Source organism: Rattus norvegicus, chromosome 4, assembly GCF_036323735.1.
Source record: "Rattus norvegicus strain BN/NHsdMcwi chromosome 4, GRCr8, whole genome shotgun sequence".
NCBI lineage: Eukaryota > Metazoa > Chordata > Mammalia > Rodentia > Muridae > Rattus > Rattus norvegicus.
In genome coordinates this window covers 135,034,463-135,048,132 of record NC_086022.1, presented here as the reverse complement: position 1 = coordinate 135,048,132, position 13,670 = coordinate 135,034,463, and the positions used below count along the sequence as shown (strand labels likewise).

General features: G+C 38.7%; 1 protein-coding gene across 1 annotated transcript in view; it reads right to left on the bottom strand.

Moving 5' to 3' along the window:
- Ppp4r2 (protein phosphatase 4, regulatory subunit 2) overlaps window positions 1–13,670 on the bottom strand; it is a 40,926-nt gene that overhangs the window by 3,712 nt on the left and 23,544 nt on the right. Inside the window, exons 4-8 of the mRNA NM_001106613.3 lie at window positions 4,869–4,962; window positions 3,037–3,074; window positions 1,615–1,689; window positions 1,114–1,257; window positions 154–440 (exon numbers count right to left, since the gene is read on the bottom strand). Of these exons, the coding sequence (NP_001100083.3) occupies window positions 154–440; window positions 1,114–1,257; window positions 1,615–1,689; window positions 3,037–3,074; window positions 4,869–4,962 (638 nt within the window). The remainder of the gene's footprint in view (window positions 1–153; window positions 441–1,113; window positions 1,258–1,614; window positions 1,690–3,036; window positions 3,075–4,868; window positions 4,963–13,670) is intronic.

Below are 13,670 nucleotides of genomic sequence, written 5' to 3'. Positions count from 1 at the left end.
CAAATGTTGCAGTTAATTTTCAAAATACACCCAGTTAAGTTTCTTGATTTCTGTGTCTATAGCTCATGACTCCTCGAACTCAGCAGCAAGCACACAGGAACCCCGTGTACATGTATGTGGGAAAGAAGGGGTGATCTCCACCCCCTCTCTCACCTTCTTCCTCCTCTTCCTCCTCCTCTTCCTCCTCTTCTGTACAGTGCTGCCTGGTTCGATTTTCTCTGTCCTTCTCAGGGGGGGATGATGCTGTTTCCGTTTCCTCTGCTCTAACTGAAGAGACTTCACTGGACACCGCTTGGCTAGCTGTCTCTCGGACATCACCTTCATCGTCAAACTTCAGTCTTTTCACCTCACGTTCCTCAGATTCCACAGTATCTTCATCTGGATGTTTGTTTTTACCAGAGCTTGGAGAGGAAACTTCTGAATCAGATGCTGAAGAATCACTGCAGATGGTTTGTTAAAGTGTCATTAATAAAATTACTTTCCTCATAATTTGCATTCTCACCTCTAATTTTAAGTTTAACAAATTGACTGTGAAATTAAATGGTGGTATCTGAATTAAGAAAACCATTTCCAAAGCAACCTGAACTGCTTCATGAACATTCCCATTAGGACCAATTTGTCAGGTTCTGGGAGCTTTCTGGAAAACTCTAGGAAATCTTGTCTACGTTCATCTTCAGCTGTACTGATGCAATACATAAGCCCTGTCCCTTCGGTCACTTTAAGGCCTGTTCTGTCCCTCAAACCCATGGAAAGTTCTAGGACTCCCAGGGCACCAAAGCCTAAAGACCGCCAGTACATACACAGAGCCTCCCTTACAATTACACACCAAATCATGTATCCCCTTTATATATGAATCACTGCTAGGGGACAATACCTAATGCAAACAAGCACTCTGGGCACAGGAGACAAAGTCTATAGCTAACCAGGACAGATGCAAACGTTCTCCTTCTCCCTCATTTACTTTTGATCTTTTACTGACTAAATCTTTCAAACCCATAGATGGAGCCCATTAAATACGGAAGGTCCATTCTATCTTGTAAATAGTAAATCATGCTATAAAACCTTTAACAGATGCTATGCATTTCTTGCTCTTTAAATATAAAACACACAAACCTGTGTCCTTTCTCTTCACTTAGCTGTAGGTCTGAATCTCTGCTATCTGTGCTCTCAGGCAAACCATTTGTTGTTAAGGGGGCTGACAAAGAAAGCTTTGGTCGATTAAGTGGCCTGGGTGTTCCAGGCCCATTTATATTAGACCTACAATGAGATAAATGAACATCATTTTCAACTTTTAGAAATAATATAAAAATAAAAATAAACAAAAATAAGCACGTGCACACACACACACACACACACACACACACACACACACACACACACACACACACACATCACCCCTTCCAAACTACACATCACAAGTATTTGCAATAATTCTGGCTTTTGGACCTGTGCCTTACCCTATATTAGCAAATGTAGCCTGGTGTCTCCAACACGTATCTTCCCCATAAAATGTTTATTTAAAAAACAAAGTATACCGAGCCTTAACTCAAATACTACCAGAAAACAGACACTCTGGGCAATTTTAAAAAAGAAAATAAACCACAATATTCTCACCTGTCAGTATAGTTTGGGGAGTTTCCAGGAAACATAACACCATTCATTCTGTTTAAACTATTAGAATTGTTCTTCCTGTAATTGAAACAAAACAACAACAACAACAACAACAAACAAAATACTTCAGGTGAGCATGGTAGTATATGACTTTAATCCTAACACTGAAAGGCTGAGGAAGTAGAGCTCTGTGAGTTCAAGGCCAGCCTGGACCATAACAAGTTCCAGGTCAGCCAGGGCCACAGACTCAGACCATGTCTCAAAATAAAATAAAGCCATAAAGAAGAAACTGAAGGAAGGAGGTCATGAATGGCTAATTTGTAAGAATCTGGGTATAGGTCTGGAGTGATTACTCAGCAGGAAGAGTCCAAGCCGCTCTTCTAGAGGACTTGCGTTCTGTTCCCAGCACCCACACGGAGGCTCACAACCATCCATTAACCCCTTCTCCAGAAGAGCTAAAGCCCACCTTCAGAACACCATGGCATACACATGGCATACTTACATACATTCAGGTAAAAACATCACACACATAAGCAAAATAAATACATTAGAAAGAAAAATCTAAGTCTAAATCTAAATCTAAGTAGAAGGTCTTGTGTAAACAGCTGTCGAATTCAAACACATTAGCACAGGCACACACCAATATTGAGATTGGTTTTAAAAATAAACTATTAGTCAATGACACTTGCTTCCAAACTCTTGAAATGTCAGCTAACTTTACATTCATCAGAAAAGCAAAATATTTAATTCAAAAGGAAATCAATTTTGTAGCATAATTTTTGGTTCTACCCAGAGACAGCAATAAATTATTTCAGTATCTGATTTAGTTAAAACAAAAAAAAGGTAAAAAAAAAAAAAAGTTCTAAAAATAAAATTTTTGTTTTTAAATAAGTCAGTGGATCTATGCAAGTAGCAGTGTCTTCGTCCCAGCCCTTCTCATGTCCTAGTCTCTGAATGTGCTGGGGTAAGGTTGAGGGGTGAGGGTTCACTAGCCTTCTGAAATTTCTAGGACATCCACAGGCAACAAAGAATTATGCATGTGGCCTAAATACTAATGGTGTCATGGCTGAACAGATGTCTGGAATCAAGTCCTTAATTTGGATAGTTATCTTGACAATCAGCAAATACCCGTCCATCATGGAGAATACCATGAAGTAAATCTTATTTCACACCTAACTGCCACCCTACAAACACATCTACATGGCCAGAACTGGAGTAATTAACTCGTCTCTTTGGTTCACATCTTTCTACTGGAAGCACCTGAATGTCTGGCAACATTCTACCTCAGGGACCAGGTGCAGATCACAACGCATGGATGCCATCGTGTTTAGTTACATATGAAATACTAAATGTAGACTGTTTAAATAACACCATTAAAATAACTAGACTACAGTATTATCTACCAAAAGCAGAAAATATACTTACTCTGAAGAAGGACAAACGCAGCTAACAACCATGACATTCTGAAATAAAAGAAACCGGTGAATGGAAAAGCACAGAACGTAAAATGTCAACCTTGTGGGAGACTTTCACAACCAGCCTCATGGGCAAGCCTCCATTTACTCCAACACAAAGGACTGGTTAAAAATGAAAGCCATCGGGGCTGGGGATTTAGCTCAGTGGTAGAGCGCTTACCTAGGAAGCGCAAGGCCCTGGGTTCGGTCCCCAGCTCCGAAAAAAAAGAACAAAAATGAAAGCCATCGGGGGCTGGAGAGATGGCTCAGCGGTTAAGAGCACCGACTGCTCTTCCAGAGGTCCTGAGTTCAATTCCCAGCAACCACATGGTGGCTCACAACCATCTGTAAAGAGATCCGATGCCCTCTTCTGGTGTGTCTGAAGACAGCTACAGTGTACTTACATATAATAAATGAATAAATCTTAAAAAAAAAAAAATGAAAGCCATCAAAAACTACGAGCAGCGAGACTTCCAGGTCTGACTGCAGCAGCCGCTGGCTTGCTTTACCATGTTGGTATTTACCTCAGATGTGTATATGTCTTTGAATTCAAGTCCACAGAACCTTCCCACTGTACAGGTCTCAAGATCAGGCCTCATCTCCACTCCTACCCATCTTTTAAAGCCCTGGAATTCACTAGATAGATCAGGAAGGTCAATTCAGAGATGAATTAGATTGCCTCTGAGTGCTGGAATTAGAGGCTTGTACCACCACACCAAGATTGTTTTCTTGGGGTTGGGAATTTAGCTCAGTGGTAGTCTAGCAAGTGCAAGGCCCTGGGTTCGGTCCCCAGCTCCGAAAAATAGAAAAAAAGAAAAAAAGAAAAAAAAAAAAGTGTTTTCGGGGGTTGGGGATTTAGCTCAGCGGTAGAGCGCTTGCCTAGCGAGCGCAAGGCCCTGGGTTCGGTCCCCAGCTCCGGAAAAAAAAAAAAGAAAAAAGAAAAAGAAAAAAAAAAAAGAGTGTTTTCTTACAGGAAGGACAATTCCAATAATTTATCAGATAAGTGGCATTATGACCTCTGAAAACTCGTCATCATATTGTAGGGGAGAATGTTGGTTCATTTTTAAATAATTCTTAATACTTTCTTTTAAAAATCATATTTTGGAAGCCAAAGAGAGACCAAACCCCCTCTTCTGGTGATTATACCAGAAAAGTACTTTTAAGTTTGTCTCTTAATCCTGTCATCTAAATTTCAGAAGAAACAAATTTTGTTCAAATCCCTGGGCTCAGAATGTAAAACACCATAGCACTGATTTGACAAATGCAGGCTGTAATACCCTGTCTGTTCATCTAAAACACACACACACACTCACACACTTCAAAACACAATTACTTTGGATCCTTAAGCTGAAGTACTGATGACTCCTGAAGTTGACCTTCGGAACCTCATTTATAAACAAAGACTCAGCAAGTTAGGTAACAAAGACTTAGTAGCTAGGTAAGTCCTAACTACTGAAAAATACCAAAGTTAACAGTCCTAAGATTCCATTCCCAGAGTAAAAGAACTGATTTTGAAACAAAACAAACAAAAAATGGAGTATTTCCATTCTCCAATACTCTTTCCTTTATTACCTTCCACCCATAATCTAAACCAGATCTTTCTAGTCAATATATACCACTTAAATGGTTTTACATTCAAGTTTCCAAGTGCTTCTGACTTTTGGAATTCCACAGTGACATTTACAATGTACTGCTAATTCTCGTGTTTCTGTGTTTTTTTTTTTTAATGCTTTAACAAAGAAAACAAAATAAAAGTAAATAAGCAGATCTCTTCAAACTTAATTCTCATGTTAGAATACGTACCTTTTCTACTCCTCTGAGAAATTTGTCAGTTCCTGTATAATTTCTTCTTGGATCTGTTAGCAATTCACATAGTCGTTGAATAGTAAAAGGGATACTGCAAGATAATTTTATAGTTTGAGGATATTAGTGTGAGAAATTAGGAGCAGTTTAAGTAAGCTACAGAGAATGAATGTAGAAGTCACTTAGAGCAATAAAAAGGAACACAGGAAACAGAATAGTGGGCTGGAGAGATGGCTCAGTGGTTAAGAGCACCGATTATTCTTCCAGAGGTCCTGAGTTCAATTCCTAGCAACCACATGGTGGCTCACAACCATTGTACCAGGATCTGATGCCCTCTTCTGGTATGTCTGAAGACAGCTACAGTACACTCATATGCATAAAAAATAAATAAATCTTTTTTTAAAAAAGAATGCTTTAAAAACTCATTCCAGAAAAAGATTAGTACAATATTGTAAATTCTGACCACTCAATTTGAACTTTTTTTAGAAAAGAGCTAACATAAACAATTATTCAACAACAGCAAGCTTTCAAGCTTTCTTTTGTTCCCATTTTTACTGAACATCATAAATGATTATGATTCTGTTACTAGATAGAGTATAATAAATTAGTTCTGACACAAAAGTATTTTTTTAAAGATTTATTTTATTATATATAAGTACACTGTAGCTGTCTTCAGACACACCAGAAGAGGGCATCGGATCTCTTTACAGATGGTTGTGAGCCACCATGTGGTTGCTGGGAATTGAACTCATGACCTCTGGAAGAACAGTCGGGTGTTCTTAACCACTGAGCCATCTCTCCAGCCCCCGACACAAAAGTATTTTAAGTAGACTTTCCTCCATTACTACAACTTTATACATTTAGTCAAACTTTACTATTTTCTAAAAACTTGTGGGGTTAAATATACTAAACACTTTTGCCAGAGTGAAGTTTTCCCTTAATCACAGCAAATCCAAAATATAAGACTTGGAACAATAATCACTTTACAAAGAATTTAGAAGAAATGAGAGAAATGGCTCATCAGTTAAGAGCATTGAATGCTCTTCCAGAGGATGAGTCCCAGGACCCACATGCAGCTCACAACTTTCTCTAACTCTAGCCCCAAGGCATCCAACAACACTGGTCTCTGTGGGAAGCAGGCACACATGCAGTAGTACATAGGCATACATGCAGGTAAAACAACATATAGAAACAAAGACATTTTTAAAAAAGGTTTTGGACTCAGAATTATTAGCAATCATCAAAATTACAGTAAAGGGAAATGTGAGTACAAAATGGCATGCTGAAAAAATGCACAAAATACATCTCTGGGTTTCAGTGTTTCCATTAAAACCTACTTATGCTGCTTATTAAGGGAATTTCAAAGCCGTAAATTCACAATGTTCACAGTGCCTTCATTTCCACACAACAGTCTACCCTACAAGCAATGCAGATACTGTATGGCAATGCCATAACCTGAACCCAATTCCCCTAACACATCAAAACACACACACATCTTTGTACCACACACATCAGGTAGAAATTATAGTAGTTTTTTTTACTGAATAAACTATACTTAAATCTCACGCTTTTTTAAAAGACAAGGTTTCACTTTTGTAGACCAAGCTGACCTCAAACTCAGATATCTGCCTGCTTCTGCATATTCAGTACTACAATTGAAGACACTGTGCCATCATACTTAACAAAACTCACATTCTTGAGGGGAGGGGTGAGAGACAGGGTTTCTCTGTGTAACAGAGCCCTGGCTATCCTAGACTTGCTTCACAGACCAGGCTGGCCTTGAACTCAAGAGTTCTGCCTCAGAGTGCTGGGACTAAAGGCGTGCACCACCACACCCGTCAAAACTTAGCATTCTTTTTTTTTTTTTTTAAGTACTTATGAGTACACTATAGCTGTCTTCAGACACACCAAATGAGGGCATCGGATCACATTACAGATGGTTGTGAGCCACCATGTGGTTGCTAGGAACTGAACTCAGGACCTCAGGAAGAGCAGTCAGTGCTCTCAACTGCTGAGCCATCTCTCCAGTCCAAAACTTAACATTCTTTTTTTCTTTTTTCTTTTTCTTTTTTTTTCCGGAGCTGGGGACCGAACCCAGGGCCTTGCGCTTGCTAGGCAAGCGCTCTACCACTGAGCTAAATCCCCAGCCCCCAAAACTTAACATTCTTAACACCAATACTATTTCTTGCATTATGTCAGAGTACGATTTAGAAAATATTGTTCATAATAAAACAAATGTTTTCTGATTAAAATCCAAGGTTCTATCTTTATTCCACCAGCAGTCAAATCTGGACATTGTTCTGCCAAAGAATGTAAAATAAGAAGCAGCATTTGCCTCACATCAGAAGCGGACAACACAAAGCAATGTCAAGTACACCAAAGAGACAATCTGAGAACAAAGCTAAGCAGATGACCATAACATCAGACAACCTAATATTAGAAAACAACAAAAAATGACAGTTACAGACATGTGGATCGATGGAACAAAACAGAAGACCCAAATGTGTGCATGTTACTACCATCCCACACTTGACAAAGATGCCAAAAACTACACAATGAATAGAAAGACAGCATCTTCAACAAATAGTGCTGGGGAAACTGGATGTCCACATGTGAAAAACTCAAATAAGACCCATTCTCTATTACCTTGCCCTATTACCATTATAGAAATCCACAAATGTTTAAAATACAAAATCCACAACTGGTGTATCGACAATGCAACCCTTGCTCCCAAGGCTCAGGAACAAAGCCTTAAGATGGGGTGGAAAGATTTGCAGGAATCAGAGAACAAAGATGTCTGCTGCTGAACAGTGTCTTCTAGACTTAACAGGGAAGCTACACCATTAAGTCTCAACAGTACCGCTGTCCAAACAAGACTCGCACAATGACAACATCAGCTGATGTGTGGGCACGAATCGGGGAACTCAGACAAGGTCCTTCCTCCGGGTGAAGACTCACAGGCAAACCGCAAAAGGCGATGGTTAAGAGCACTTACTGCTCCTGCCAAAGATCTGGATTTTGACCTTAAAGTATTCCTGCATGCGTGAGGTACAGAAACCTATACTTGGGTATGTATATATATATATAAAGTTACAGGCAATAAAGGGATACTAAAAGAGAAAATCATTCTTCTCCAGGAATGAGACCCCTGATAAATTATCCAATCCTAAGTGAGTAGCCCAAAACATATATACAGGAGCAACACTCAACTCAGTATGCTACGCACTTACATACCATACACACACAGACAGACAGATGGACGGACAAACAGACACACATACAGTCTCTCTCTGTCTCTCTCTCAAAGGTCATGAATTTGAGAGTAGGGGCAAGAGGTGGAAAGGAAGGAGTGGAAATTATGTAAATGTAGTGATTACGCATTAAATTCTAGGGGGAAAGAAAAGGTCCAAAGAGTCATTCACTTTTGTATGTAGCAAGCATGGAGCTTTAGTATTATGTCTTTCTTTTTTACTCAGTCTACACACTATTCATGGAACCTAATAAATATCAAAAACTGAACAGAAGCTGGGTGTGGCAGGGTACAACATTAAAAGCTCTCAGTAGAACAAGGCAGATGATCTGGGAACTCCAGACCAGTCAGAGATACAAGTGAGACAACAGTGAGATGATGCTGCATCCTTTCAAGGTCCCACAAGCCTGACTGGGAGCAGTGAGGAGGGAATGAAGAAAGGGCAAAGACACACTGACACAGAGAAGCTAAGATCAGGTGGTCTGTGCTCTCAGACAGAGAAACACTGTAACACCCAGGAAGCTCAGTGTGCTTGTTAGTGTTTACAGGGGAATAAGGAGGTGTAGGAGCGCTGTCTTCAAGCCATAAATATCCAGGAGAGGAAAACTACTGTGGATTCCTTTTTTTTTTTTGGTTCTTTTTTTCAGAGCTGGGGACCGAACCCAGGGCCTTGCGCTTCCTAGGCAAGCGCTCTACCACTGAGCTAAATCCCCAACCCACTACTGTGGATTCTTTCTGCACATACTGTCAACATTTACCACTCTCATGGGTCCTTGTCTTGTCAAACACATTCACTCATAATCTCACTTGATCATACGTGACACTGTCTTAAATAAAAGCTGAATAGACTCCTCTCTATACTAAGCCCTAGCAGTTAAATGTACCAACTTCTTTCAATCTTGGCAAAAAGCCAAGATTAAAAGTATTTTAATGTTTGTATCAGCCCATATCCCAAAACCAATCTTCAGTATGTCAAAGTTTTTAAACAAGTTAATCATTTCTACTAGTACTTATAGTACTCTAATATCTCTATTAAATATGTATCAAAAACTAACTAGTTTTATATAAATCTTACTTTCCAATTTTAAGAATTTTATTTGATTATCATACCAAGACCTATCATCACAAGGCAAGGTGAGGGGATAGGATAAGGAGTACCAAATTATACCAATTCTCAACTAATCATACTATGAAAAAGGAAGAGAAAAAATAAGTACATTTTAATGAACAGATTCATTAGTGCTGTTAAGTGCACATAAAACCACCACCCAGGTTCTCAGTGCACACTTGAGAACCTACCAGTCTGGACCTGAAGTCTTCTATGGCCTTGTTTAAGGAAGTCAGTTATCATAGAAGCTAACAGTTCAAGTAATTAAAAAAATTATTATTATTCTACTTTTTAAAAGGGAAAAGTGAGTGGACAACTTGAAATTCAAAGAGCAAAAAATTTACATACACAAATTTACTAAAATAAGGATAAAACAGGGAGGGGAAGGTGAAAGAGAGTAAGGTAGGGAATACAGAAAGGGACAAAAACTAAGTGCCATTTGAGAGGTATAAAAACCCATAAAGTAGAAGCTTCTTGAAATATATACATATCTAAATGAAATCACCATATAATGGGAGAAATAAAGCCCCAGTTAGACACTGTCACCAAATGAAACCTCCAATTCTAAGGATAGGTTACATCTAATCAAGTTGTTGGCCAAAGGGGTCCCATGGACACCCTCAAAGGCTATTGGTTACTTTCCATAAACTGATGGCAAACCCTATTGCTGACTCGACTCAACTAACATAAAGACAAGCTGATACTACTTAAGAGCATTTACCTGTATGAACTAGTGTTCATGACACTACAAGTACTCTACACCCTACCAAAAGGGAAAACTAACCCAGCTACTTCAATTTTCAATGTTAACGGCAACCTACTCTCAAGATATACTTGCACATTAGTGGCATAGTGTCTGTGGGAGTAACCAACCAATACCTGATTGGATTTAAGGCCCACTCCATGAGATGAGACCCATGGAACCCATACCTGACAATGTTTAGAAGACCAAGAACCTGATTTAGATAGTCCAGATACCCAAGGGAAAACCAAATACTACTGTTCTACTAAAAGAACACAGCAATAAAATTACTCCCAATGATATTCTACTTCCTCATACATCAGCAGTGGCGTGCTTGGCCATCCTCAGAGAAGCCTCCTCCTCCTCCAACAGATAAGAACAAATACAGAGTCCCATGGTCAGACAATGTACAGAGTAAAAGACTTTGGAACACTTAGCCCTGAAGGGAAATGAATGTCTCTTATCAATCCCTCTCCTCAGGGATCAGGGAACTCTGAAGAAGAGGAGGCAGAAAGAGTGCTAAGAGCTGAAGGAGATGGAAGACACCAAGGAAACAAGGCCTCTAAACACAGAATGAGTGAGTGTTGCACATACGAACACTTACAGAGGCTGTGGAAGATGTACAGAGTGCATCAGAGGATGTCATAGAACTGTGAGCTAACTAGACACAAATCCTGATCCCCAATCAAAAATTATATACAACTGACAGCCACTTAGTTTTCTCCAGGGGAATTTCACTGGGTAAACAAAGCAAGGATAGGCCACCATTCCCAGCAGCAGACCAACATAAAATGAACCCAATGGCATCTTGGGAAGTTGTTCATAATGTGTCAGGGCCTTTTTTCTTTTTAATTTTACAGGTCCTTTAAGAATATATAAAATTATGGTTTACAGTTTTGTGTTTTCATGAGATTGCTGTGTGAATGTGTGTATGTGTTCCTTGTATTTTATCTTCTGTTCGCTTTGTCCTACTCCAATTTATTTGTTATTTTATCTTATTTTACTTTATTATTATTCCTTAGATGACTGTTTTCTTAGGAGAGACCAAAGAAAAATGTTATAAAGATGGGAAGCCATAATTGGAATATACTGTGTGAAAAACAAAATCTACATTCAATAAAAGAAAAAATTAAAATAAGGAAGTAGACAACTTGCAATTCAAAGAGCAAAAATTACTCAAAATTTACAACAATTTTAGAAAATAGTGATGTGTTAAGATTCTTTGAAGCATTTAATTTACAGCTTTTAAATAAAACTAGAAACACAGCAGCAATACAGTAACACAAATAGAACAAGCGGTTCAGCCTCTAAGATCAATGGCTGCTTTGCAGAGGACCAGCATACACATGGTAACTCATAAACATCTGTAACTCCAGTCCTAGGGGAGCTGATACAGTATCCTGGCTTCCAAGGGCACCATGGACATGGTGCACAAACATACATGCTAACAAAATACCCATCGACAAAAAACAATTAATAAAAAACTTTCATTTTATTTTACAAAAGTACAAACTGGCACCTTGAATGTAGACAGAAAACACAGAGGTATATGTGAGCATTTTGTGATAAAGCTAAGAGGTAACTCAGTGGTAAAATGTTGGCCTAGAAGTTGGAGTGGCTTGATTTCAATCTGTGGCATCATACACACACACAAAGTTAACAGCCTGTTTGTGTTATGTTCTTCCCTAGAGCAACAAATCAGCAAAAGATGTTGTGTAAAAACATATTACAAACAAGCATGGTTCACAGTACTGCTCCCCCTGAGTCACTTTTTAAAAAAAAAAAAAAGCCTGCCTATCTCTAGAGAAAAAAAAAAAAGCACATTCTGAGCTATTTATATATGCTTTCGTTTTTGTTTTTAAAAGGTGTGTGTGTGTGTGTGTGTGTGTGTGTGTGTGTGTGTGTGTGTGTGTGTGTGTGTGTCTCCCCACCAGTTTTCTGAATAGCCTGGCTGTGCTGGAACTAACTCTAAAGACCAGGCCATCTCCAACTCAAGAGATCTGCCTGCCTCTGCCTCCAGACTGCTGGGTTAAAGGCATGGACTGCCATAGCCTGGCTGCAGGTAGTTTTTGAAAAGCCTGACATGGGTGTTGGGAACCTGACTGTGGCCTTCTGGAAGTACACATTCTTAACAGCTCAGCCATGGCTCAAGCCCCTCTCCTTTCTGCTTTTGAGACAGAAGATCTTAACTATGTAGCACAGGCTGGTCAGCACTGAGTCTTAAATCATCCCAGACTCCTGAGTGCTGGGATGACATGTGTGATGAGCTACCACACCAGGCTATACAAGTACCTACTGATCACTGAGGCATCATATCCCTTGTAAAATAAACATACAAGTAGCATACACCATGATTCCAATACATTCTTTTCTGTATGTATTTCTGGACCTAAAAATATATCACTTTTATCAAAGACAACCAATAACACGATTAATGTATACTAGAAAAAAGATTCCCAACTGATGAATAGGCCTGAGGAATGACTCAGTGGGTAAAGTATTTGCTGTGCCTCAACCCAAGGACCTGAATTTGGATAGCCAGCACAAATCTGTATCCCAAATGCTGTAAGCAGAGACAAGTAGATCCCTGGAGCTCAATCACAGCCAATCAATGAACTCCAGGGTCAGTGAGCAGTTGAAGATGACACTCTGTCAGATCTGTGGTGACCACAGTAAACTACACAGATGACCACACACAGGCACACATCACAAACACAATATTACTAAAAAAGAAAGAAGAAAAACTGGATGGAAAGCAAAATGATATGGTTTCTTTTTAATTTATCAAAATCTATATTCAGAACTTAAAAGGTTATCTTGTTTCAACATGTCAATATATAATTATAGACCAAAAAGGCAGGTATAAAATGAAAATTCATAACATACCACTAATTAAGACTTAGATCCTGCCTAATTAGAGTAAATAATTAAAAAACAGTCGTTCTGAAAACTGGAATTAAAATACTTATGGCTCAAAGATGAAAAACACCTTAAGAGCAATTATGCTTAAGTGTGCTTAGGCATTAATGACTGTTCAAATCATCTGAAGTAGATGAATACATGTTTTAACAGGTTAAAAATTAAAAATATTTTAGCCTTATCCAATAACCTACTTATCTGTTATCTATTCTAACTTTAATACAATTAAGAATATTTGCTTTTACTAATTTATAAATTAGCTCAAGTCACAATGAAATTGTATAATTCACTTTAACTCATGTATCTGAAATGGCTATGCATTTTGTGTGTGTACACATACATACAGACACAAGAATTCTACAAAGGAAGTCTGTTTATCCTGCATATACCCAGTTCAAAAATAAATCTTATGCAACATATAGCAAACATAACATGTGGCTTTTTCCTGGTGCTTACTTTCTTAAGAGTCCTAACTAAACTCATAGTGACCAGGCACGCATGTGGTAAATAACTAAGGTGCATGGTCAAGATAAGTCTCCTTCCATTCCAGAGCCAGGGAAAACTAATGTGACGAAACACACCAAGCATAGCATCTCCTGGAAAAAGTAGTTTTATTAATAGACCCAATATCAAAGCATAAGCTTCTGATATCGTAGGCAAACCCCTAAACTTAAAATAATAAGCAGCTGAGAATGTTGGTACACACCTTTAATCCCAACAAAGGATAAAGAGGCAAGTGGATCTCTGTGAATCCAAAGCCAGTCAGGGCTACATAGTAAATAA